We start from the raw sequence: 25,887 nt of genomic DNA, 5'->3' as shown, positions 1-25,887 counted from the left end.
ATTGTGTATTTTTATTATATCACTTCAGGAGGTACATAATGTTTGGTTTGTGATTACTTTGTAAGAACAATGTAATAAATACAAACTGAAGAAAATCTGGACCAAAAAAAACCTTAGAAAATGTTAAAATTTTTAGAAAATACATCACCCCAAATCCCATCCCTACGTCTAACCACAAAACCTCAAGGCCCTCCCAAGATTAATTCATGTACTAAGATAATAAGTATTTATTGGAATTTCCCATTGCGGCTCAGCAGTAACAAGCCCGACTAGTATCCACAAGGATGCGGGTTCAATCCTTGACCTCACTCAGTGAGTTAAGAATTCAGCATTGCCATGAACTGTGGTGTAGATCGCAAATAAGGCTCGGATCTGGTGTTGCCATGGCTTATGTAGTAGGTCGGCAGCTGTTGCTGATTCCACCCCTAGCCTGGGAATTTCCATGTGCCGCAAATGTGGCCCTAAAAAGCAAAAAAAAAAAAAAAAAAAAAAAAAGAAAGAAAGAAAGAAAAAGAAAAAAACCGCAGGTATTTACTGTGCTCTACTATGCGCTAGCACTGTTCTTGGAGATGGAAATACAGTAGTGAACAAAACAAAACCTGACCTCACAGAACTTACATTCTAGCTGCGGCAGACAGTTGATTGAGGAACAAAGATATATGGGAATAAGCGCTAAAACAAAGAAGTAAAGCAGGGTAAGTGGATAGGGAGTGGAGGGTGTTGGGAGAGGGGTGTATAAAGGGTGGTCAGGAAAGGCCTCACTGAGAAGGTGACACTGGCAAACAGATGAGCAATGTGAAGAAACAAGCTATGTAAGAGTTGGGGGGAAGAACATTCCAGCAGAGGGAGCAGAGAACAGACTCTGAGCAGGACCATGCCCGGGGTTTTTGAAGGATAGAGAATGGGCCAGGGTCCAGGATGGAACGATCAGGGTGGGGGTACGAGTTGAAGAGGTCAAAGAGGTAGCTGGGAGCCTAAGCAGGGAGGAACCTACAAGCTAGTTAAGTCTTCCATGTTTATTCTGAATGAGAGCTTCAGAAACTGAATTTTGTAAAGTTCAGGCAGGACATCGAAAGACAGGTAACCTGTGTGGCAGGAATGTGATTCATTAAATGTTTAACTTTTTGGAAAAGGATCACAAGAAAAGCTGGGGGACAATAGTCTCCTTGTGAAGTTTGGTAACACAACTCTTGCAACCATGGGGCTTCTGACGCAGCACAGGGCAATGAAAAGAAAAGTACCAAAGTAAGTCAGAAGGCTGGGTTTCTGCTACAGTTCTCTTTGTTAGCAGAGTGATCTCAGGCCAATTGCTCTACTTGAACCTCAGTTTCCTTCTCTTAACAATCACTCCACCAGTCTTTTGAGGCTATTGTGAGGATAAAATTAAATGCTACTTGGGAAAATGTTTGCAACCTGAGATGACCTGTACCAATATTAGTATTACTATTGGGACTGAATGTGATTTTTTTCCCCCCACTGTACAGCAAGGGGGTCAGGTTATCCTTACATGTATATGAATGTGATTTTAAAACAAAAAGCAACTGGACAAAGAGAACTCTGATTTGTTACTAAATCCACATATTCCTCAGACAGGCTAGATATCAAAAGAAATTCTCAGTAAGAGAAACTGGATTTCACTCTTATACCAGATGGCTTTCATTCTCACCACTGACTCAATTCTGAAATAATTATATTTCAGTATGGCAATTAAAAACAAAGCTATACAAACATACTGCAAACAAACTTTGAACAGATGAAAACTCTAATATGTAAAAAGGTAATGACTGTTGAAGGAAAAGCTTGAAGAGAGAATGGGAACGAAAAGAAAAAAATTAAAATGTTCTTCTTTTAGGTCCTGATGAGAGTAAATGTTTACCATAAAAAGTGACTCAAATTTTTTTAAACACTTTTCAAACCAGGGAATATTTTAGGCCTACTACGTATTTTCATTTTGAGCTTCCAACATGGATAACTGATTGGAGAAAGAAGCTAGGTTAGGTTTGAAAAACCACCACCACCCACTGGGACACACATTTTAGCACACTCTTCTGAAAGTCAAAGAATTTATGTATTCATGTGTAAAAAGTTAGAACTACCAATTATCAAAAATAAATGCCAATAGTGACTTAAGGACCAGCAGAAGGGATTTGAGCTTGAGAAACATTAAAGAAGCTGGAAGAAGCTGGAAACCTACTCTTAAGTATAAGCAACATGGGAGTTCTTGTTGTGGCTCAGTGGTAACAAAACTGAGTAGTATCCATAAGGATGCGGATTCGATCTGGCATTGCTGTGTGCTGTGGTGTAGGTCGCAGATGCCAGTCGGATCCAGCATTGCTGTGGCTGTGGCGTAGTCTGGCAGCACCCTAGCCTGGGAATTTCTATACGCCACAAGTATGTCTCTTAAAAAAATAAAGAAAGAAAGAAGCACAAGCAACACTGTTTCCCGTCACAATTGGGAATCATGTATAAAGACAACTGCAAATTGTGCGGTTCTAGGCAAAATTCTTTTTTAAAGGGAACCAGGTATGATTTCCATCCCAGAACTTCCTACTTAAATGAGCTTAAGGTTTAACAATGACCAGGATGAACAGTTTTAGTTTAAAAACCTATGTCTAGGTGTTCCCGTCGTAGCTCAGTGCTAATGAGCCCGACTAGTATCCATGAGGACTCAGGTTCAATCCCTGGCCTTGCTCTGTGGGTTAAGGATCCAGCATTGCCCTGAGTTGAGGTATAAGCTGCAGACTTGGCTCGGATCTGGCATTGTGGTGTAGGCCAGCAGCTACAGCTCTGAGTCAATCCCTAGCCTGGGAACTTGCATATGCTGTGGGTACGGCCCTAAAAAGATTTAAAAAAAAAAAAAAAAAAAAAAAAAAAGGCACTTATGTCTATTTCTAATAGAAAACAAATAAAAAAAAAAAAAGCAAATAAATAAGGAGCTGGAAAATACACAACAGTTAACCGAAAAGAAAAATTTAGCATTAACTTTCATTCTCACATCTTTAATTTTTATGTATCTGAGTTTTTTAATCGATGGTTTAATCTGCTAGAAAGAGAAAGAGCATTACATTATCATGACTGGTTCTCACAGAATGTAAAATAAATGGACCCAAATGGCATACTATTAAGGACTTTTTGATCACTCTTTGTAATTATCATGAGTAAGTTTTATGCTTTTTCAAAAACAATTTTTTTTTCCAGTTGTCACTTCCTGCTCCTGCTTCCCTGGCTCTGATGTTTCATAAATTAGGCTGTAAAGCTCATTTAGCTCTGGTTTTTATTTAGCTGAAATGTTGAGGGGCGGGAGAGAGGTAGGTAGGTTACTTACAAATCTTGTTTCTCTCTGAAAACACAACATGCATTTTCTTTAATCTTATTTACTTGAGTTCAAATATGAACAACTTTCATGAAGCACAAAGGAAAGATGAAACTTACCAATTTATTTTTTGAATAATACCACCAACTATCACCATATTAAAAACCACTAAATTATCAAAGAGCCAATTGAGTTTGTTAATACCTTCAACAAATGTTTTCTGCATGGCTACTATGTCCCATGTACTGTTCTAACTACTGGGAATATAAAGTAAACAAAACAAAAACCTCTGCCCTTGGGAGTTTATGTTCTGTGCAAGTTGAGAAAAAGGATAAGTAAATTACATAGACTGTCAGAGAGTAATAAGAGTTATGGGAAAAAATAAGAATTATAGAGAAAAGGGGGACAAGGGGAGTGGTGGGGGTGAAGTGCCATGATTTAAATTAGGATTGTCTGCCTCTTTGAAAGATGGTATTTCAATCAAGATTTGTGAGCCATGCAATTACCAGGGAAGAACATTCCAGGCAGAGGGAGCAGAAAACATAAAAGTTCAGCAAAAAGACAAAAAAAAAAAAAAAAAGAAAACATAAAAGTTCAGAGGCAGGAGAATATGTCGAAAGTCTGAAGACCAGTTAAGACGCCAGAATGACCAGTGTAAAGAGAGTAAGAGGGGGAGTTCCCTTCGTGGCTCAGCAGTTAATGAACCGGACTAGGATCCATGAGGGTTCAGTTTCATCCCTGGCCTCACTCAGCGGGTTGGGGATTTGGCGTTGCCCTGAGCTGTGGTGTAGGTCACGGATGCGGCTTGGATCTGGCGTAGGCCAGTAGCTGCAGCTGATTTGACCCCTAGCCTGGGAACCTCTATATGCCATGGATGAAGCCCTAAAAAGCTGGCGGGGAGGCGGGGGGAGAAAGAGAATGAGAGGGGAGAGTGTAGGCAATAATCTCTCTAAATTTCCTTGCTGGATTTTCATAAAGAATTTCAGAGGTATGGTTTCTAATTTATTTTGTAGATTTAAGAGATACCATTGAGGAGTTATTGCAATAGCACAGCGACACAGATTACAGCTGTGGCTCAGATTCAGTCCCTGGCCTGGGAACTTCCACATGCCATGGGCGCAACCAAAAAAAATGTTTAAAAATAAATAATTAATTAATTAAAATAAAAATTTTAAAACTTTGGTCTAGTCCCCTCCTTATTTGCAGATAAAGAAAAACAAAGCCTTACTCAAAAAGTCTAAGAGCAGGGAGGGGAAATATAGGGGTAGGGGGGTGGGAAATACAAACTATTAGGTGTAAGTTAGGCTACAAGGATGTATTATACAACATGGGAAATATAACCATTGTTTTGTAATAACTTAAAATGGAAATAACCTTTAAAAATTGTATAAAAAATTTTTTTAAAAATCATTTTTTGGCTGGGCTCATGGTATGTGTGAGATCCTGGGCCAGGGATCAAATTCCATGCCACAGCAGCAACCCAAGCCACTGCAGTGACAATGCTGGATCCTTAACACAAGTGAACTCCGAAAAAATAAAAAAACTTAAAATAAATAAATAGACAAACAGAGGAGGTCAGAGAAACCTGCTAAAGGCTTTACGGACTTGCAGTGTTCTTATTTAAATATACATGGAGTTCCTGTTATAGCTCAGCAGTGACAAACCCAACTGGTGTCCATAAGGATGGGGTTTAATCCCTGGTCTTGCTCAGTGGGTTAGGGATCTAGCATTGCCATGAGCTGTGGTGTAGGTCTTGGACGCAGTGTTGCTGTGGCTGTGGCATAGGCCAGCAGCTGCAGCTCCCATTCAACCCCTAGCCTGGGAACTTCTATATGCTGCACCTGCGGCCCTAAAAAGCAAAAATAAACAAACAAACAGGTCTAGGGAATTCCCTTGTGTCACAGCAGATTAAAGATCTGGCATTGTTCAATCCCTGGCCCAAGAACTAACTTCTACATGCTGTGGGCATGGCATATATATAGATATACGGTATATGTATATATACATATATATACACACATACATACTCAGTGCTAGTTTTAGCCAAAGGTTCTCTCAAAGACCTACCTGCTCACTGACACCAATTATTTGTGATTTTATTTTGCCATTATTAACTAGGTCCATTCTAGTTGATTAAGCTGGTTGTAGAGCTGGAAAAGCCCAAATGCCGCTTAAGGAAAACCCTGCCCCAATGTAGAACCAATTGAGACAGACTGTGAACATTCAAGACAGGGGACTGTGTGTATTGAGGCAACAGAGAGTGAAGAGGAGAGCCCTAGTGGAGAAAAAGGAGTAATTTCCCATATTCCTAAAGCTCTTCAATTAAGAAAAGCAGTAACTTTAATAGCTCAATCTTAAAAGACATTATAATTTTTTCTCCTTACTATCTTAGGTCAATTCTCATCATTTGCATAGGATATAACTATATAAGGAAGATCTCAAATTAAACTCTTTTTTTTTTGGTCTTTTTGTCTCTTCTAGGGCCACACCCGTGGCATATGGAGGTTCCCAGGCTAGGGGTCTAATTGGAGCTGCAGCCGCCAACCTACCCCAGAGCTACAGCTTCTGCGACCTACACCACAGCTCATGGCAACACCAGATCCTTAACCCACTGAGCAAGGCCAGGGATTGAACGCGTGTCCTCAGTGGATACTAGTCGGGTTCATTAACCACTGAGCCACGACGGGAACTCCTCAAATTAATAAACTCTTGACTGGAGTTCCCTTGTGGCACAGCAGGTTAAGGATATAGTGTTGTCACCACAGCAGCTCACTGCTGTGGTCCAGGTTCGATCCTTGGCCAAAAAACCTCCACATGCTGTGGGATTGGCCAAAAAAATATATGATAACAAAAAATAAAAAAAAACCTCTCAACTTACCAGATTGGACACTCTAAGATTTTCTGCATAGCATTAAGGACATTTTGTACTTCTTCAATGTGATCCACAGATAAATCCATTTCTTCCTGTTCCAATGAATTAAATAAATCATTTTAAAAGAATATCTTGCTGTTTAGCACTGGGAACTATATCTAGTCACTTATGATGGAGCATGATAATGTGAGAAAGAAGAATGTATATATGTATGTGTGACTGGATCACCTTGCTGTACAGTAGAAAATTGACAGAACACTGTAAAACAGCTATATACAATGGAAAAAAAATAAAAGTCATTTAAAAAATAATAAAAAAACAACATTCATATCTATGTTCATCAGTGATTAAAAAAATAAAGATTGGAATGCTTTAAAATCTGGCCAACCACTGAAATAATGACTAAAGCCTTACTTTAAAAAATTCTAAGTTGTCTTTTTTGTAAATAAGAGTATTTAAATTCACCATTTTTTCACATCTAGCCTCCAACCACTTAGTTTCGGTTTTTCCTTTCTCCAAGAAAAGGAAAGCCACGGGGGGTGGGGGGGGGCCGGGAGGTGAGTGGTGATAGCCTCCTACTTCTTCAATCATCCTGAATGTTTTCTTTTTTCTCTCTTAAAATCAAAATCAACGCTCCCCACCCCTTCCCTAGTGTTTCCCACTGGCCTGCACTCATCTCAAGATCGTCTTCAGGCACATCCATTCCAGCAGCGTCTGTGCCTAGGGAAGCTCGCCCCTCCACTTCCTTCTTGTTCCTCCTCAGAAACGCATATGAATCCAGTTCTTAAGGGCTCTCCTTCTCATAAAATCCTGTCTCCTCCTCTTCCCAAATTACTGCCCCCCTTTTTTTCCTTAGGATCCCCTTCTCCCACAGTCTACTTATACCATGGTGTCCCCATTAAGACCCATTCCAGTTCCTACCAAGATCCCCCCTCGAACACACCCTGCCCCTCCCTTATCCTCAGCGCACCCCCCCGATCCTGCGACCCACAAAGTTCCCCCCTCCTCTTCATTTCCCCAGACTCAACGTTTTAGGCTTCTCAGATTCCATCTTCCGCCTGCCCCTTGCCAGATAACACCCATCTTGCTCGGCAGCTCTCTCCATACCTGTTTATTCGCCTGTCCCCAGAAACTCCTCTCCCTTCCCCAGGGCTCTCTCACCTTTACTCAGGGCAAAGCGCCCGGGATTCCCGGGCCTAGAGGCCCAATTCTCTGAAAAGCCCCCCGACCGTCCTCGGTCTTGAAAACACAAGCCGCGCAGTCGCAGTTTCAATTAATCTGTAATTCCCGCGCTTTCCTGTTGCCACGGAAACGCCATCGCGGAGCGTGAGCCTTTCAGAATGCGAGAACTAAACAGGTTACGGAAGGGCGGAGCTGAAAGAGCCGAGTCCCTCGGGGCTCCCGATTGGTCATCCATTCTTTCCCCGCGTTGCGTAATTAGAAAGGGACGGAAGACAACGAATTCTCCCGGAGTTTTCCAGTAGGCGTCCACCCCCTCACCTCTAGGCTTGGAGTTGCGACTTATTACGTCACAATGATTGCTGTACTAGAGTCGGAACCACTGCGTGAGTATGGAAAACAAGCGAGAGTAAGTGCTTAAAACAGTCACAGGAAGAGGCCGGTACCCTCACTCTTTCCTCCACAATGGACGTCTCCAGTTTAGGTAAATAATTGTGGAGGGAAAAAACTACCATTTCCAGCATGCATTGCGCATCGAAAGGTCTTGGCCACAGAGTTCCTAGGAAACTGTAGTCTTAAGGAGAGGAGCTTCCGACAGAGGAAGCGGGCAGGCTTCTGACGACAACCCAGTTGATAAATTGAAGAGCTCTGCTGCGCTTATGCACTCAACAGATATGGATTGGAACGTTGTGTTTTGCTATCTTGAGAGCGGAGAATAGGCTAAAGAACCTACAAGTCCTAGGAAGACTACAATTCCCATCCAGCCCCGCGAGTCTCCAGCAAGTCATCTTATAAGGTCGGTGACCTAAGGGAACACTTCGGGCGCAGCTTTTACCTGGGAAAAGGAAATCCGCCAGTGTCCAGGCTCCGGCCCACGGCTGCGCACTGGTAGTTCCGCCCCTTTGCCCCAGTGTTTGTTATTGTTGTGAGGATCAGGGCGCTCCTGCCCCGCCCCCGCCAGCGCATCTTCGACCAATCAATCGGGTGGTGGTTTTGAGGGACAAATGGCAAGAACCAATCATCTTGTTGGACACTCAGAGCAACAGGGGACTAGGCCCTGTCTCTCTCCGCCATGTTAGATTTATCCCGTAGGGATAGCAGCAGAGCTGGCAGTGAACTGTCCCTACGCTGGTCTCCGGCAGGCGCCCCCCGGGGGCGGAAAGCTGGTAAGGAAGAAGCTGCGGTTGCCTAGGGTGGTGTCACGTCGCCCTGAGGGTGCTTGGGGAAGTTCAAGGAGGGAGTCCTGCAAAGAAGAGGGGCGACTTTTTCCATGTCTGGGGCAGCTGATCTTTTCAGTGACCGGATGGGAGAGCCGTTTGAGGGGGCCGAGGAGGCGGATACCACCGGAGGGTTGAAGGGTCCATGGTTCAGAACGCCTGGGTTCTGCTGGAGGACGCCAAGACTCCCCAGCACAAAGAAGGCCTAAGCAAAGAAAAGGAAAGAGAGTCCTTAGGGGGTGGTGACACTGCCTGGGGGACATGGAGTGATAGGAAATGATAACTGGACCACTAGGAGGAAGTCTGCAAGGAAAAAAAAAAAAATGACACTACCCACACAGTCTCTTCATTCCTCCTCACCCCACTTTTGGGGAAACTCATAAAGAAGTCTCCTTGGTCAGGGACCTCCGGTGGAAAGGCACCGTTTTATCTTTTTATTGAACATGCAGTTTTCAGGTGACACGTTTTAACTAGGATAGCTTGTACAGGCCTCATTTGGAGACAGTAATCAAAGCTCAGCTTCCCAGGTCAGCCTTATTAAAGAGATTTTTGATATCCCAGAAAAATCGACAGGAAAAGCTTTGTGCCAGGCAAAGGTGAGCCAATAGCATGAACTTGAAATAATTCCAGTTAATGAAAGCTGAAGGCCTGAGCCCCAGCTACCTGACTTTACCTACTACAGAGACAGATGGTGTTAACCATAGCCTAGATATTTCCACAAGTTCAAGATTAGTGCTCTTGCTGAAAGCATTTTCACATACAAGGCGAAACAAAAATAGGCAGCTCTTTATGAAGACCTGGATGTGGTCCAGCTAAACTAGAATCTCCCACTTCCTGTTTTCTCCTCATCCCCCGCCAACCAGCTGGATGAGCACCAAAGTATCTAAACTAATTTCCAATTGTGTAATTTGAGAAAAGGGGAAGAATATGTTTCCTTCTGGATTCTCAAAAGTGTGAGAGTGAGTTTTTCATAAGTTGAAAAGTGAGAATGTGTTTTAGGATATTCACTTTTGGTGGAATGAATCAGTCACTTAATCGCTCTGATTTTTTGCTGAAGATTCTGGGGACTTGGCAGGAATTCTGTCCAAATCTTAAGGACCCCAAGAATTGCATTTTATATGAATGAAATACTATATGTCAACAGGATTGGTGCTAGAAACTATTTTGTTGGTGAACTTGGCTCTAGGTAGAGATAAAGAATAGAAAAGGTTGGGGGAGATTGTCTTTGGATTTAAAAAAAAACTCTGATCCATCAGAGAGTTCAAGGTCATTTTTAATGACAGTCTCAGTTGTATTGTTTCACAGGGCAGTTCCTTATACTGTGGAAAACAGGACTGTTTTAAGTTCTGAAGACTGATTCATCATCATGGTAACTTTTACGTTTGCGTACCGTTTTCAAAGAGCTAGCATACACATTTTTATTTGATCCTTGTGATTACATTGTGAGGTTGGCAAAACACAGATCTTAGACCTATTTTACAGATTAAAGAGCTGAAGCTCAAAGGTTAAATGACTTGCTCACACTTGTATGGCTAGTAATATGCCAGAACTGGGTCTGGAACCCAACTCTCCTAAACCCCTGTGCTCCTCCCATCCCACCCCGTTACAGTATATAAACTCCTGAGACTTAATCTTCTTCCTTTCCAATGTCCTGTGCCTGGAGCATAACCTGGCTCTTTGTAGATGCTTATTCAAGCTTTGTTGATGAATATGTTTAAAAGCTGGCCCTTTTCACTGCAACTTCTTATGTTTAGATTTAAACAAATGATTTTTTTCATAAAGTCATAAAAACAACCAATCTAACAACCCATTAGTAAACAAAATCCTTAAAATTCTTACCTTTTTTTTGGTCTTTTTAGGGCTGCACCCTGTGGCTTATGGAGATTCCCAGGCTAGGGGTCCGATCGAGCTGTAGCTGCTGGCCTTGCCACAGCCACACGGGATCCGAGTTGCATCTGCAACATACACCACAGCTCACAGCAACACCAGATCCTTAACCCACTGAGTGAGGCCAGAGATCAAACCCGAAACCTCATGGTTCCTAGTCGGATTTGTTTCCACTGAGCCACAATGGGAACTCCCTAAACTTCTTATCTTTTAGAGGTAAATACTCAATTATTTTATGTATGCAATGAGGCTGTCAAAATAATCCAGTAAGAAAGGGCATTGCTGTAACAAGATTAGCCCTGAGTTGATGATAATTATGGAAGGTAGTTGATGGGTCCATAGGAGTTCATTGTGTATTAGTCTCTCGTCTTTTGTAAAGGTTTGAATTTTCCCATAATGATTAGATTTTTAAAATTAGATTATTATAGTTTTGTTAAACATTAGTTGACTACATTCAATCCAGACTGGGTGGGGGGGGAATGGAAAGGTATGGATGACTGAGGGTAGCTTTGAGTTGATTGTTGTAGTTAGATGTTCATTATTCTCCACTTTAATGTGTCTTGAAATTCTCCATAAAAGAAGAAAAGCAGACTGAAAAAAAAGAAACACAGTTCATGAAGGATGAAGTGTGTTGAATGCTACTACCCCTGTGTAGTTTCTTGGCTAGTGTTTCAGCCTCTAAACTGTTAAAATTGATCTAATAGAGAGCCTGAGTTGCTCAATTGAGGAAAAGGCTGTTTTTCCAAGAAAATGTAGAACATCCCGCTTTCAAATTTTAGGAATGTAAATTCCCCAAGGGTAGAGACCTAATCTTATTCATCTTGGTATCTTACTTCTAGTAAATATATAACAGTAAATATTAATTAAGCAGTCATTATGAAGTCACAAAATCCTAAAGGATTTTACAAATGTTAGATGATTTCTGTGATGTGGCCAAAACATACATTCTCTCTGCAAACATATAGCAGTGAGATTTGTTTTAAAACACCCACTAAGACTGTAAATAGCAGAAGAGCAGGAACATTATCTTCTCAGCTACTGCTGTGTCCTCCTAGCCTAGCCTGTATTAGTTCCTCAAAAGTATTTGTTGAATGAATGTTTATGCAATTCTTAGAATCCTTTCTAGTATGTTGTCTCTCTCTCACCTAGACTCTCTAGCCTTACAGCATGGAACCACAGGTTACTCTAAATGTGACTTTTAAAAATGAAACTCAAAGCTTTCTGGTTTCTGATCCAGAAAATACAACTTGGGCTGATGTGGAAGCTATGGTGAGTGTTACTTTGTTTTGTTTCTTCATCCTGTAAGCATAGATATTTTTTCCAAAGGCAAAGGCAAAGCTGTTTTTAGCAGTGCTTCCTAGCTGTAATAAATTCAGTCATATTTACCATTTCTGGACCCTTTGGAAAATTATTTTTGACAGGGGTTTGGTATTCAAATAGGAGATGTGCCCCAGCAAAGGGAGTAAATTCCTTTTGCAAAGTTTAGAAAGGAGAAGTAAAATTATTTTTAAAGCGAGTTAGGACTTAAAAAACCTGTTAATTTTAGAAACAGTCTGAGGAATGAATTGGTGTGGGCCCCACCCTAACAAGGCCCCAGGTGAGTGTTCTCTTGCTTCAGAGCGTATAGGTTATTGTGGTTTTTGAACCACCAAGGATATAATTTGTGTTTTGAAAGAGCCGATCGATTGCTTTTATTGCTAAGTCAGAAGCTGAGTATCTCAAAGTTGAACAGAAAAAACTCCCACAGGTGTTCAGACAGCAGCTCATCTAGTCCTTTTGGTGCTGCTGTTAGTGCTTTTCCTCCTCTTGGTTTTGCCCTTTGTACTCTTCTGTATGTGTTTGATTTGCAGTAGTGAATGTTTTACTTCCTGTGTAACTGTGTTTATTTAATGAAACTTCGATAAAAACCTACTTTTATCTGGTTATATGTTATGGTAACCAAAAAGGAAACGAAATGGTGGAGAGACGTCAAAAGATGATCTGATTTAGTCCTCTGTCTTCCGGGAAATATTTCTTTAGTTTCTCTGTACTGTCTGGGACAGATGGTTATCCAGAGAGTTGGGTCCTGTTTGTCAGATGATCTGAAAACCAAACACAGCTATCTTTCTTTTCCTACTAGTTCAATGAACTAACAGCTTGCCTTTTTTCTTCATTGTAAATTTTAAACTATAAAAGTGTAATACATGCCCATTGTAAGAAATGAAACAATCCAAACATACATAAAGAAAACAATCTCTCTCTACCTACTGTTCTAACCAGTGGTAACAGCCTTATATGTACTTTCTATATTTTCCATGTTCATACAGGTATCATACCAGGTTCATACTCTAACATCATTCTATAGCTTCCTTTTTTTTTCTTTCTTTCTTTTTTTCCTTAAAGGCTGTACATGCAGCATATGGAGGTTCGCAGGCTAGGGGTTGAATTGGAGCTGCAGTTGCTGGTCTGTGCCACAGCCACAGCAATGAGGGATCCGAGCCACATCTGCAACCTACACCAGAGCTCACTGCAACACTGGATCCTTAACCCACTGAGCGAGGCCAGGAATTAAACCCAAATTCTCATGGATATTAGTCAGGTTTGTTACCACTGAGCCACAATAGGGATTGCTATAGTTTGCTTTTTTTACCCAACCTGTATTATAGACACCGTTCTCAAGGAATAGGTAAGGCCCCAAGCTCATTCTTTTTATTTTATTTATTTTTTATTTTTTATTTTTTTAAAATTTTTTGTTTTTGTTTTTTTCTAGGGCCGCACCCATGGCATATGGAGATTCCCAGGCTAGGGGTGTAATTGGAGCTGTAGCCACTGGCCTACACCAGGGCCACAGCAAGACAGGATCTGAGCCGCATCTGCCACCTACACCACAGGTCACGGCAACGCCAGATCCTTAACCCACTGAACAAGGCCAGGGATCGAACCCGAAACCTCATGGTTCCCAGTCAGATTCGTTAACCACTGAGCCACGACGGGAACTCCCATTCTTTTTAAAGTTAATATCTTGTTCACAATATCGGACAATACTGTTGGTGGTGTTCTACCACAATTTAACTGTCCCTTATTGGAAGGTTGTTTTTATGGGTTTTTTTTTTCAATTGAGATATAATTGACATATAACATTTTAATTTGAGGTGTACGACCTAATGATTTTATATTTGTATATATTACAAAATGATCACCACAGTAAGTCTAGTTAACATTTACCACCACACACAGTTACAGTTTTTCTTTCCTGTGATTACAGCTTTTAAGATCTGTTCCTGGAGTTCCTGTCGTGGCGTGGTGGTTAACGAATCCGATTAGGAACTATGAGGTTGTGGGTTCGATCCCTGGCCTGGCTCAGTGGGTTAAGGATCCAGCGTTGCCGTGAGCTGTGATGTAGGATGCAGACGTGGCTCGGATCCCGAGTTGCTGTGGCTCTGGTGTAGGCTGGTGCTACAGCTCTGACTCGACCCCTAGCCTGGGAACCTCCCTATGCTGCGGGTACAGCCCTAGAAAAGACAAAAAGAAAAAAAAAATCTGTTCTTTTAGCAACTTTCATGTATATAGTACAGTACATATTATTAACTTTAGTCACCATGCTGTACGTTATATCCCCAGGACTTATTTATTTTATAGCTGGAAGTTTGTACCTTTGACCATCTTTACCCATTTTACCCACTCCCCATTCCCTGCCTCTGGCAACTACCAATGCGTTTATGAATTGTTTGTTTTTAAGATTCCACATGTGAGATTATATGGCAGTTCTCTGTCTGACATATTTCACTTAGCATAATGTCCTTAAGGTCAAAGGGTTTTTTTGGTTTTTTCCTTTTACCACTATAAAATAGACTATAGGAGATCTCTCTGTATGTATAACTTATTCACTGTTCTTGTTTCCCAAAGTGAGATTAATGGGTCGCAAAGCTTGTGACTTTAAATTTTAATTGATACTGCCATGTGCTTTTCAGAACAGTTGTACCACCCCACAGAAACACGTGACAGTGCCCTGAATTTATGACAACACTGGATGTTATAGCTTTAAAAATTATCTTGCCATTCTGTTGAGATGACGTCTCATTGCTTTAATTTGGGTTGTTCTGACTACCATTAAGGTTAAACATCTTTTCATGTATTTTTTAGGCATGTCAGATTTCTTCTTCTATGACATTTCTGTAGATTTTGGCTCACTTTTACCAGTTAGAATCTTATGATTAGCAGTTGCTTTTTTATATTGCGGATACTAACCCTTTGTCTCTCATGAGTTGCTGATATTTTCCCCAGTCTATTGTTTGTCTTTTGACTTTGTTTATGGGTTTTTTTAACAATGTATTTTTTTTAAACCGTAGCCCACTAATTTTTATGTAGTGAAATATGTCCATCCTTTATTTTATGACTTCTAGTGTTCTATTACAACCTTCCTTTTTGATAACTTGAGCATATAATGTGTACATTTCATTTGCAGGTAAAAGTTTCATTTGATCTGAACACTATCCAAATAAAATACCTGGATGAGGAAAATGAAGAGGTAAAGTATATAATGGTACCCATGGCCAGGTATCCAGAATAGGGATCTTATTACATTGCTTTTCTTTTTTTTTTTTTTTTTTTTTTTTTTTGCCACATCTGAGGCATGTGGAAGTTCTTTGGCCAGGGATTGAACCTGCACCACAGCAGCAGTCCAAGCTGCTGCAGTGACAATGCCAGATCCCCTGTGCCACAAGGAAACTCCCATAAGAATCTTATTTCTCAGGAGGGATATGGAGCTCAAAAAGTTTAGTGTTTATCTCATTTGTGTAGGGGTTTAAATGTATTTGATAATTTCATGTTCTGAGCCAATATGTGGCATCTGAAATGGAGCTGAGAAAGAGGGAAGCAACCCAAAGAAGAACATCTGAGAGGAGTTCCTGCTATGGCGCAGTGGGTTAAGGATCCAGTTGTATCTGAGGTGCTGTGGGTTCAGTCCCCGGCCCAGGAATTTCCATTTGCTGCTCTCTGCTTAAAAAAAAAAAAAAAAAAAAAAAAAAAAGGAAAGAAAATCTCAGAGATAACTTTCACAACTCTGTAGTGACCTTATGTTCAACTCTATCACAAGCTGCTCTTTAGTTTGTAATAATAAAAATAATAATGGCAGGAGTTCCCTTTGTGGCTTAGTGGTAACGAACCCAGCTAGTATCTATAAGGATGCAGGCTCCATCCCTGGCCCTGCTCGTGGATTAAGGACCCAGCATTGCCGCAAGCTGTAGTGTAGGTCATAGACACCATTCAGATCTGGCATTGCTATGGCTGTGGTGTAGATCTGCAGCTACAGCTCCTATTTGACCCCTATCCTGGGACCTTACATGTGCCCTGGGTGTGACCCGAAAAATAAATAAATAATAATGGCAAACCTTTACTGGGTGGTTAAAGTATGTCAGACTAACAACAATACTATGTATGTACACACTGTTATCTTCTCTCTTTTACCCATGAGGAAACTGAGGCACAGAGTTTAACTCGACCAAAAGCACAGAAGTTTAGAAGTAGCAGAGTAGAGTATTACTCATGCCTTCTGGTATACACACTTCATACCCTCTGGCTCCAGAGCCCAGGCTCCTAACCACTATATTATGTTGTCCCATAATGGACCTGAAATAAAGGATAGAATAGTTAAGCAATACAATTCCTTAATAATTATTAGCTAGTTCATGATACTGGAAAAGCTGAACCCCTGACCTGAGCATGCTCAACTGATGTCGCTTTTTTTCTTTTACAGGTATCCATCAACAGTCAAGGTGAGTCCCTAGGAGAACCTGTTCAGCTATATTTAAAAGCCTTAATCTGTTCATGTGCATTGGCATGTCCATTTTCACTCATATCTTGCTGCAGTACTGGTTTTAGAGTAGAATTTAATGTTTAGTAAATTGACGTTGCACTCACCCATGAGCATTAGTTACATAGCAGATCTTTATTTTATAGCAGTTTTTTGTCTACAAGTTGATACCTTGATTGGACCCAAAGGATACCTTTAATGAGAGGTTCTCTTATACTTAAGATGCTAATCTTCTGAAAATATGCTTCCCAGTTCAACACATGAAAACATGTTTTCCTGGTATTGCTTTTGTCCTTGACTCGAATAAGACAGTTGGTTGTTTAGAGCATGGAGTGCATCTTCCCACAGGAACAATGTTATATTTGAAGGGTAGGTTCCCAGGATAGCCCCAAAAGCTTATTTTTTACCAGCTGAAATGATAGTATTAACACTATCCCTGAACTCCCTTGAGTCCTGGGCCTCACTAAGTCTAGTGTGAAGGAACTGGATTGAGTTTTTATAATTGAAAGGCTCTAGTAGCACAGAGAGAGGGATTAAACGGGGAGAACTAATCTGTAAGTAGCTTCTATTTACGATAGGATGAGAAGAGAGTTTGTCAGCAAAAAAGGTAGTAGCTATTCATGTATAAGGATTGTAAGCTAAGAAGTCTTAAAAGTAAGAAATGACTGTGTGATTAATAGAATCTTTTGGTCTAGTGAAAAAATATCACAGTATGTATTTTTTGTCCTTTAGGAGAGTATGAAGAAGCCCTTAAGGTAATGATTATTTTATCTTATTTTCAAAGAACTTAAAAAACGTTTATGGGCTAAAATTTGAGCCTGAATTCTCTTAGCCATGGGGAGGAACTAATGGCTATAAACACAGCAAAACTCAAACAAGTTTGGTATATGGTGTACTGCACAGTGATAGGTACTCCTAATAAAAAGATTCTTGCCAGTTATCATTGCATCTCATTGCCTATCTGGATGCCATCATCCTGGCATTTCAGAATACAGAGAACTCTGGAATGATGCTATCTGGTTCACACTTTTCATCTCTTTCCTTCATCTTGTTCCCTATAGAATGTTAAACTATAATGTGGAAGAATTTAAGGTATAAACCATCCAGTTACAATCTTTTTGTCAGTGGTGAATTAGAGGATTCCTCAAGGTCACTTATTTAAGGAGTACTAAGCTGGCCTTTCACTGACTATCCTTTATAAACTTCTAATCCAGACAAAGCCATTTTCCATAATCACTTTTGATCTAATGAGGGAAAGGCAAGTTTTGCTTTGTTTTGTTTTGTAATTAGGAGCTAGATTTAACCCTTTCTGGTTTTTAGTCAAAATTGCTGTTATGGATGCCACTTATTTTAAAAGTTTAGCCAGTGTTCTCTGCCTCAGTTTTCATGTGGTCTTCCTATTTCCTTTTTGCTTTTAAGCTATTCTAAGGTGCTGTCCCCCACATCCCTTGACTTTTGTCCATCTCTTCTGGCTTTTCTGTGTTCTCAGAAGCAATAGTAGCTCACTAAAAAAAGTCTTCTAAAACTTTCAGAATTCTTCTACCCTTCCCACAGACAATGTTAGATTATCTATTCAGTCGTAAATCTTGGATTGCAGGAGTCTAGAGTTTATGTAAGTCTGTCTTGCCCCAGCAAGTGATATTTTTATACTTTTTAAAATATATTGCTATATAATACTTAAGATCCCATGTTTATATTCTGATACATTTTATTACAGTTGTTTATTGAGCAGTTTTTTCCACAGACTCTACCAAGCATTTTATAAAAAGCTTCTTGGTTTATGGTCTGGAATAGAAGGTGGCAAACTGCCTGGTGAGCTGGCCTTGTGTGTGTGTGTGTCTGTGTGTGTATGTACACACATATATGTATATACATCTGTACACACATATATGTGTGTATTTTTTAAGTTTTCTAAACATTATCATCTGAATTTCCTGTTAAAAAAGTATTTGAACCTGTCACTCCAATAGAAGGTTCTTTATGTTCTCCAGGCCAGCCTTCCTTCAGAGGCAAATAAGTAAGAAACAAATCACCTCACACCTGTCAGAATGGCTATCATCTAAAAGACCATAAAGGACTTCTCTGGTGGCCTAGTGGGTTAACGATCTAGCATTGTTGCTGGTGTGACATGGGTTTGATCCCTGGCCTGGGAACTTCTGCCTGCTGAGGGCATGACCAAAAAAAAGACCATAAATAAATGTTGCTCAGGATGTGGAGAAAAGGGAACATTTGTATGCTGTTGGTGGGAATGTAAATTGGTGCAACCACTGTGGAAAACAGTTTGGAGGTTCTTCAAGAAACTAAAAATAGAATTACCATATGACACAATTACCATATGTTCCACTCCTGGGTATACATCTGAAGGAAACAAAAACTAATTTGGGCATTCCCCTTGTGGCTCAGCAGGTTAAGAACCTGACATAGTGTCCTTGAGGAAGCAGGATCAATCCCTTGCCTCCCTCAGTGGGTTAAGGATCCAGCGTTGTTGCAAGCTGCGACATAGGTCATAGGTGCAGCTCCAGTCTGGTGTTGCTGTGGTTGTGGCATAGACCTCAGCTGCAACTCCAATTCAACCCCTAACCTGGGAACTTCCATATGCCACAGATGCAGCTGCAGCCATAAAAAAAAAAAAAAAAAAAAAACTAATTTGAAAAGATCCATGTGCCCTAGTGTTCATAGCAGCATTATTTACACATAGACAAGATTGGAAGTAACCTAAGTGTCCATCAGCAAGCAGATGAATGGGTAAAGAAGATGTGATACACACACACACACAATGGAATACTACTCAGCCATAAAATAATGAAATTTTGCCATTTGCAACAACATGGATGTAACTTAGTGAAGTAATCAGAGAACGACAAATACTATATGTTGTCATCAAATACTGTATGTGGAATTTAAAAAATAAACTAGTAAATAAAATAGAAACCAACTCACAGATACAGAAAACAAACTAATATTTGCCACTTTGGGGGAGGTGGGACAAGATAGAGGTGGTAGATGAAGAGGTACAAACTATTAGGTATAAAATAAGCTATAAGGATATATTTACAGCACAGGACATTTAGCCAGTATTTTATAATAAGTGGAATGTAATCTTTAAAAAATGCAAATCACTATGTTATACACCTGAAATAATAATGTAAATCACCTATACTTTAGTTTTAAGAAAGAGAATTCAGAGTCTCTGTGGTAGCTCAACGGGTTAAGGACCCAATGCTATCGCTGTGGCTCTGATTCGACCTCTGGCCTGGGAACTTCCATATGCCATAGATGTGACTGTGGAAAAAAAAAAAAGAAAAGAAAGAAATAATTATGTAGAGTATATATAGATAATTTCCTTTTACAAAAACAAAATATTTGGTCATTTTATATTCCAGTGTAGTGTAGCAATCCAGTTTCACCCTTGATTAAGGATGACGTGTCTGATTTAATTTTGGTTTTGTTTTTTATTTTTTAATTTTTTTTGTCTTTTTGCCACTTCTTGGGCCGCTCCTGCGGCATGTGGAGGTTCCCAGGCTAGGGGTCCAATCAGAGCTGTAGCCGCCAGCCTATGCCAGAGCCACAACAACATGGGATCCGAGCTGCGTCTGCAACCTACACTACAGCTCACGGCAGCGCCGGATCGTTAACCCACTGAGCAAGGGCAGGGATCGAACCTGCAATCTCATGGTTCCTAGTCGGATTCGTTAACCACTGCGCCACGACGGGAACTCCCTGTTTTTGTTTTTAAAGAAGATACTCCATTTATAAATTACATTTGGTTGGCCTTTTTTAGTTTCTTGCTCAGTATCTTGAGCACTTCCATTTTCTTCTTTTTGTAGAGCCTTTGAGCAGTTTCTCTCTTATCTCCTCCTTATTCTTAGTCTTTTAATAACATGCTTAGTTTGTACCTGTTCATATTCTTCCTGTGTCTCTGTTTGTTTGTTTGGGGGAGGGGGGCATGCTTGCAGCATGCAGAAGTTTCTGGGCCAGGGATTGAATCTATGCCACAGCAGTGGCAATGCTGGCTCCTTAACCTACTGAGCCACCAAGGAACCCCTCTTCATGTGCTTTTTGATAAGATATTTCTTTTCATTTTCTTTAGAATTGTAAGTTTACTCTTAGGCTCATTATTCTTCTGGCCCAGGCTGCTCAAAGCTAGTGTTGTTCAGACAAAGCCTATTCAGTACTACCTTGCTCTTCTAGCAAGAGGTATTTCGTTCTTTTTGATGGCTGAGTAATAGTCCATTGTGTATAGTTACCACATCTTCTTGATCCACTCCTCTGTCGATGGACATTTAGGTTGTTTCCATGTTTTTGCTATTGTAAATAGTGCTGCAGTGAACATTGGAGTACATGTGTCTTTGCAAGTCATGGTTTTCTCTGGGTAGATGCCCAGGAGTGGGATTGCTGGATCAAACGGTAGTTTTGTGTTTAGTTTTTTTTTGTTTTGTTTTTTTTTTTTGTTGTTGTTTTTTTTTGTCTTTTGTCTTTTTGTTGTTGTTGTTGCTATTTCTTGGGCCGCTTCCGCGGCATATGGAGGTTCCCAGGCTAGGGGTTGAATCGGAGCTGTAGCCACCGGCCTACACCAGAGCCACAGCAACGCGGGATCCGAGCTGCGTCTGCAACCTACACCACAGCTCACGGCAACGCCGGATCGTTAACCCACTGAGCAAGGGCAGGGACCGAACCCGCAACCTCATGGTTCCTAGTCGGATTCATTAACCACTGCGCCACGACGGGAACTCCTGTGTTTAGTTTTCTGAGGAATCTCCATACTGTTTTCCACAGTGGTTGCACGAATTTACAATCCCACCAACAGTGTACTAGTGTTCCTTTTTCTCCACACCCTCTCCAGCACTTATTGTTTGTAGACTTTTGGATGATGGCCATTCTGGCTGGTGTAAGGTGATACCTGGAATGCTATTTTTAATTGGAATCTTATGAGTGTGGTATGTGAAAATAGATAAAGGTAACAAGTGGTAACAAGTGGGAGGAACTAAAACCCCATGGGCTTGACCCCAATCTCTTCTTGCCACTGGGTAACAAGTGGGAGGAACTAAAACCCCATAGGCTTGGACCCTTAATCTCTTCTTGAACCACAGATATTCCTTGAAGTTGAGCTTTCAAAGTAGGATACTTAAGAAGATGCTCTTCTAAAAGAGGTGGCTACATATGGGACATTAAGTTTCTTGGGCTCTAGAATTGACTGTTAAAAAGGTGAGATTAGGGAGTTCCCGTCGTGGCACAGTGGTTAACGAATCCGACTAGGAACCATGATGTTGCGGGTTCGGTCCCTGCCCTTGCTCAGTGGGTTAACGATCCGGCGTTGCCGTGAGCTGTGGTCTAGGTTGCAGATGCAGCTCGGATCCCGCGTTGCTGTGGCTCTGGTGTAGGCTGGTGGCTACAGCTCCGATTCAACCCCTAGCCTGGGAATCTCCATATGCCACGGGAGCAGCCCAAGAAATAGCAACAACAACAAAAGACAGAAAAAAAAAAAAAAAAAAAGGTGAGATTAGGGGAGTTCCTAATTGTGGCTCAGTAGGTTAAGAACCCAACCAATATCCATGAGGATGTGGGTTTGATCTCTGACCTTGATCAGTGGGTAAACAATCCGAGTTGCTGCGAATTGCAGTGCAGGTCACAAACAAAACTCAGATCTTGTGTTTCTGTGGCTGTGGTGTAGGCTGGCAGCTGCAGCTCTGATTCACCCCCAGCACAAGAACTTCCATGTACCACAGGTGTGGCCCTAAAAAGACAAAGGGGGAAGGAAGTTGAGATTAGGATCCATAAGTGGAGTCCTACAGGAATACCAGTTAATAGGTGATAACTAGACATTGTGTAGTGATAATTTCACAGTGTATGCAAGTGTCCAATCATGTACATCTGAACTAATATCAATTACACTTAAAATTTTTAAAAATTAAACAGAGGAATTCCCTTCGTGGCTCAGTGGTTAATGAATCTGACTAGGAACCATGAGGTTGCAGGTTCGGTCCCTGCCCTTGCTCAGTGGGTTAAGGATCCGGCGTTGCTGTGAGCTGTGGTGTAGGTTGCAGACGAGGCTCGGATCCCGCATTGCTGTGGCTGTGGCGTAGGCCGGCGGCTACAGCTCCGATTCGACCCCTAGCCTGGGAACCTCCATATGTCGCAGGAGTGGCCCAAGAAATGGCAAAAAGACCAAAAAAAAAAACCAAACAAACAAAAAAAACTTAAACAGAAGAGTAATAACCGAGTTAATGAAACCCCTCACCTAATAAAGTGGCCAAAAACCTGCTTTTGTTTTTTAGTAATAAAACCACTTCTACTTAACATTCTTGACAAAGAAACAGCAGGCTGAGTATTAACTCATTTGACTTAATAAAACAAGTCCTGATACTTTGCAGCGTATTTCACCACACCTGTTTAGTTGTCTCTGAAATTTCATTTGGAAAGGAGAATTACACAACACTGTTTTTATTTCACAATGTATGCTCTCAGATGGCAGTTAAGCAGGGAAACCAGCTGCAGATGCAAGTCCACGAAGGCTACTCTGTTGTTGACGACGCCCCACCCCGAGTTGGAGCAGAAAAACGACCAGTTGTAAGGACAGGGAAGAAGCCACTTGCACATTATTCTTCACTGGTGAGAATCTTGGGATCAGACATGAAGACCCAAGAGGAGCCTATAGCACAGGTATGAAGAGAATGAACCTGTCTCTACAATTACCTGTGTTTCATTGTCTCTGGTCTAAGATGTGATCTGCTCATCAAAGATGAAAAGTCATCTCTGGAGTTCCCATCATGGCACAGCGGAAACGAATCCAACTAGGAACCATGAGGTTGAGGGTTTGATCCCTGGCCTCACTCAGTGGGTTAAGGATCCGGCGTTGCCATGAGCTGTGGTGTGGGTCGCAGGCGAGGCTCGGATCTGGCATTGCTGTGGCTCTGGCATAGGCTGGCAGCTGTAGCTCCAATTAGACTCCTAGTTTGGGAATCTCCATATGCTGCAGGGGCTCTAGAAAGACAAAAGACCAAAAAAAAAAGTCATCTCTTTCTGGCTTTTTGAAACTAAGAATAGTGGTTACTTCTGGAGAGGAACGTGAATAGGGTGACAACAAACTTTGGGGTTTTTTTAGTACTCCTTCATGGTCATTTTTTTAAACCATGTATTTTCCTTATTTGACAAAAGAAACCTCAAAATAGGAAGTTCCCATTGCAGCTCAGCAGTAACCAACCCGACTGGTATCCATGAGGATTCTGGTTCAATCCTTGGCCCCGCTCAGTGGGTTAGTGGGTTAAGGATCTGACATTGCCATGAGCTGTAGTGTAAGGCAGCAGCTGTAGCTCTGATTCAGCCCCTAGCCTGGGAACTTCCATATGCCACAGGTTCAACCTAAAAAGAAAAGAAAAAAAAATAAAGCTCAAGATAATACATTTCATGAAAATTAAACAGGAAAAAAGAGTTCCACGGTGGTGCAGCAGGTTAAGATCCAGCATTGTCACTACTATGACTCAAGTCACAGCTGTGGCATGAGTTTGACCACTGGCCACAGAACTTTGATATGCCAAGGGCGTGGCCAAAAATATATATAATAATAATAACCTCTAAGATCTTGGATTGTATTTCCTTGCAGCAGTTTCCACCTGCTCCATGTGATGGAGACCAGCCTCAAGACAAGCCCCCGGACTGGTTCACAAGCTACCTAGAGACAGTGAGTGAGCTCTCTGGCTTGGGCTTTAGCGGCAGTATTGGCACAGGTAGAATGTGGAAGAAATAGAGAACTGAACCCAGATGGCTGCTGCCTCTGGTGCAGGTGAATGAAGAGGGATAGTTAATAATTTCCAAACTAGAGCGACCAATCAAGAAAGTCCCTAATGGAGTTCCTGTCGTGGCTCAGTGGTTAACAAATCCGACTAGGAACCATGAGGTTGCAGGTTCAATCCCTGGCCTTGCTCAGTGGATTAAGGATCCAGCGTTGCCATGAGCTGTAGTGTAGGTCGCAGATGCTGCTTGGATCCCGTGTTGCTATGGCTCTGGCGGAGGCCAGCGTATACAGCTCCAATTCGACCCCTAGCCTGGGAACCTCCACATGCCGTGGGAGCGGCACTAGGAAAGGCAAAAAGACAAAAAAAAAAAGAAGAAGTAAAAAAGAAAGTCCCTAGCTTTTACAGTGATGTACTAGAAAAAAGAGGGAGTTTAATTCTCAGGGTATAAGGGAAAGGGACACATCTCTATGTATGAGAAGGAAGAGTTAGAAATTTACTCATCAAAGGGTTTCTTGGTGTTTTCCTGGAGCCAGTTTAGTTGTATTTTGCTATGTTTCTGTCCATTCAGTAGCTATTATCTATTATGTTCTTAGGTTATACCAGAGATGGTGAGATTTCAGGTCCATTTGATATCTTCATGCCTTTTTCTAATTTGGAACTGAGAGTTTTTCCCCTGTCTTCTCTGTATTCTAGTTCAGAGAGCAAGTGGTAAAAGAAACTGTTGAGAAGCTTGAACAGACTTTACATGAGAAGCTTGTCCTCCAGAATCCATCCTCGGGTTCCTGTCCCTCAGAAGTCTCAATGCCTATTTCAGAGGAAACATTGTCTTTGCCAGAAAACCAGTTCAGCTGGCACATTGCTTGCAGCGGTTGCCAAAGGAGTATCGTTGGAGTGCGCTACCAGTGCAGGTAAAGCAGTGACTTAGCAATGAACCAGTGTTAGCAGTCCCTAGAGCTAGCCTTCTAGTGTTCTGGGAGGTAAAGTGTGTATTCTACCTCTAAGCATCAGCCATAGTACGTCTGAAATGGAAATAAGTCTTCACCTGGAAGAGAAAAATAACTGATGTTATTATACTGTTCACATTGCTGTGTTTGGATATAGATTTGAAGTAACAGAGCCAAACAAAATTGGAACATCAAGAATTGTCTCCCTCTTCCAAATGCTTTTTTAGCTTATTTCTTCCCATAGGTTGTCCTTTGAAATAACTGTAGGTCAGAGTTCCCTTCATGGCTCAGCAGAAGCGAATCTGACTAATACTCATGAGGATGCAGGTTCAATCTCTGGCCTCACTCAGTGGATTAAGGATCTGGCGTTGCTGTAAGCTGTGGTGTAGGTCGCAGACACGGCTTGGATCCCGTGTTGCTGTGGCTGTGGTGTGGGCCGGCAGCTACAGCTCCTATTTGACCCCTAGCCTGGGAACTTCTATGTGCCATAGGCACAACCCTAAAAAGACAAAAAAGGAAGAAAGGAGAAAGAGAGGGAGAAAGAGGGAGGGAGAAGGAAAAGGAAGGAAGGAGAAAAGAAATAGATGTAGATTAAGTGTTGTTATCCTCATTTTATTCATGAGGATTGAGACATGACATGGATGAGTGACATGTTCAGGTTACCACCTAGCTGGTAATAGAGCGAATATGGAAGTCTGTGTTCATAACTCCTGACCTCAGGTCGTTCCCACTGTGCCATTCTTTTCCTCACAGCCTCTGCCCATCCTACAATATCTGTGAAGATTGTGAATCGGGGCCATATGCCCATGACTCCAACCATGTCCTGCTGAAGCTGAGGAGACCTGTTGTGGGTTCCTCTGAACCCTTCTCTCACTCACCATTCTCTACCCCTCGTCTTCCTGCTGCTCTGGAACAAGCCAGGTAAAACCATACATACATGGGATGCTTGTT

General features: G+C 41.5%; 2 protein-coding genes across 49 annotated transcripts in view; one reads left to right on the top strand and one right to left on the bottom strand.

The window, feature by feature from the left end:
• BRCA1 (BRCA1, DNA repair associated) overlaps positions 1 to 8,529 on the bottom strand; it is a 66,429-nt gene extending 57,900 nt beyond the window's left edge. For 12 of the 17 annotated variants that reach the window (XM_005656956.3, XM_013989935.2, XM_005656957.3 and 9 more), the window contains exons 1-2: positions 7,347 to 7,574; positions 6,192 to 6,277 (exon numbers count right to left, since the gene is read on the bottom strand). In XM_005656956.3, coding sequence (XP_005657013.1) covers positions 6,192 to 6,271 — 80 coding nt within the window. In that variant the 5' untranslated portion in view covers positions 6,272 to 6,277; positions 7,347 to 7,574. Of the gene's footprint in view, positions 1 to 6,191; positions 6,278 to 7,346 lie in introns of all 17 variants that reach the window. The other 5 variants (XM_021066931.1, XM_021066926.1, XM_021066924.1 and 2 more) reach the window with 5 other exon arrangements.
• The window catches only part of NBR1 (NBR1, autophagy cargo receptor), a 33,282-nt gene continuing 14,996 nt past the window's right edge, over positions 7,602 to 25,887 (top strand). For 5 of the 32 annotated variants that reach the window (XM_021066954.1, XM_021066952.1, XM_021066945.1 and 2 more), the window contains exons 1-10: positions 8,342 to 8,530; positions 9,887 to 9,950; positions 11,618 to 11,737; positions 14,913 to 14,975; positions 16,203 to 16,221; positions 16,992 to 17,014; positions 22,725 to 22,919; positions 23,860 to 23,937; positions 24,686 to 24,900; positions 25,690 to 25,857. In XM_021066954.1, the coding sequence (XP_020922613.1) occupies positions 11,636 to 11,737; positions 14,913 to 14,975; positions 16,203 to 16,221; positions 16,992 to 17,014; positions 22,725 to 22,919; positions 23,860 to 23,937; positions 24,686 to 24,900; positions 25,690 to 25,857 (863 nt within the window). In that variant the 5' untranslated portion in view covers positions 8,342 to 8,530; positions 9,887 to 9,950; positions 11,618 to 11,635. Of the gene's footprint in view, positions 8,531 to 9,870; positions 9,951 to 11,617; positions 11,738 to 14,912; positions 14,976 to 16,202; positions 16,222 to 16,991; positions 17,015 to 22,724; positions 22,920 to 23,859; positions 23,938 to 24,685; positions 24,901 to 25,689; positions 25,858 to 25,887 lie in introns of those variants that run through there. The other 27 variants (XM_021066960.1, XM_021066950.1, XM_021066947.1 and 24 more) reach the window with 20 other exon arrangements.

The sequence above is a fragment of the Sus scrofa genome, chromosome 12 (genome assembly GCF_000003025.6).
Source record: "Sus scrofa isolate TJ Tabasco breed Duroc chromosome 12, Sscrofa11.1, whole genome shotgun sequence".
Taxonomy (NCBI): Eukaryota; Metazoa; Chordata; class Mammalia; order Artiodactyla; family Suidae; genus Sus; species Sus scrofa.
This window is presented reverse-complemented; position numbering and strand designations above follow the sequence as displayed.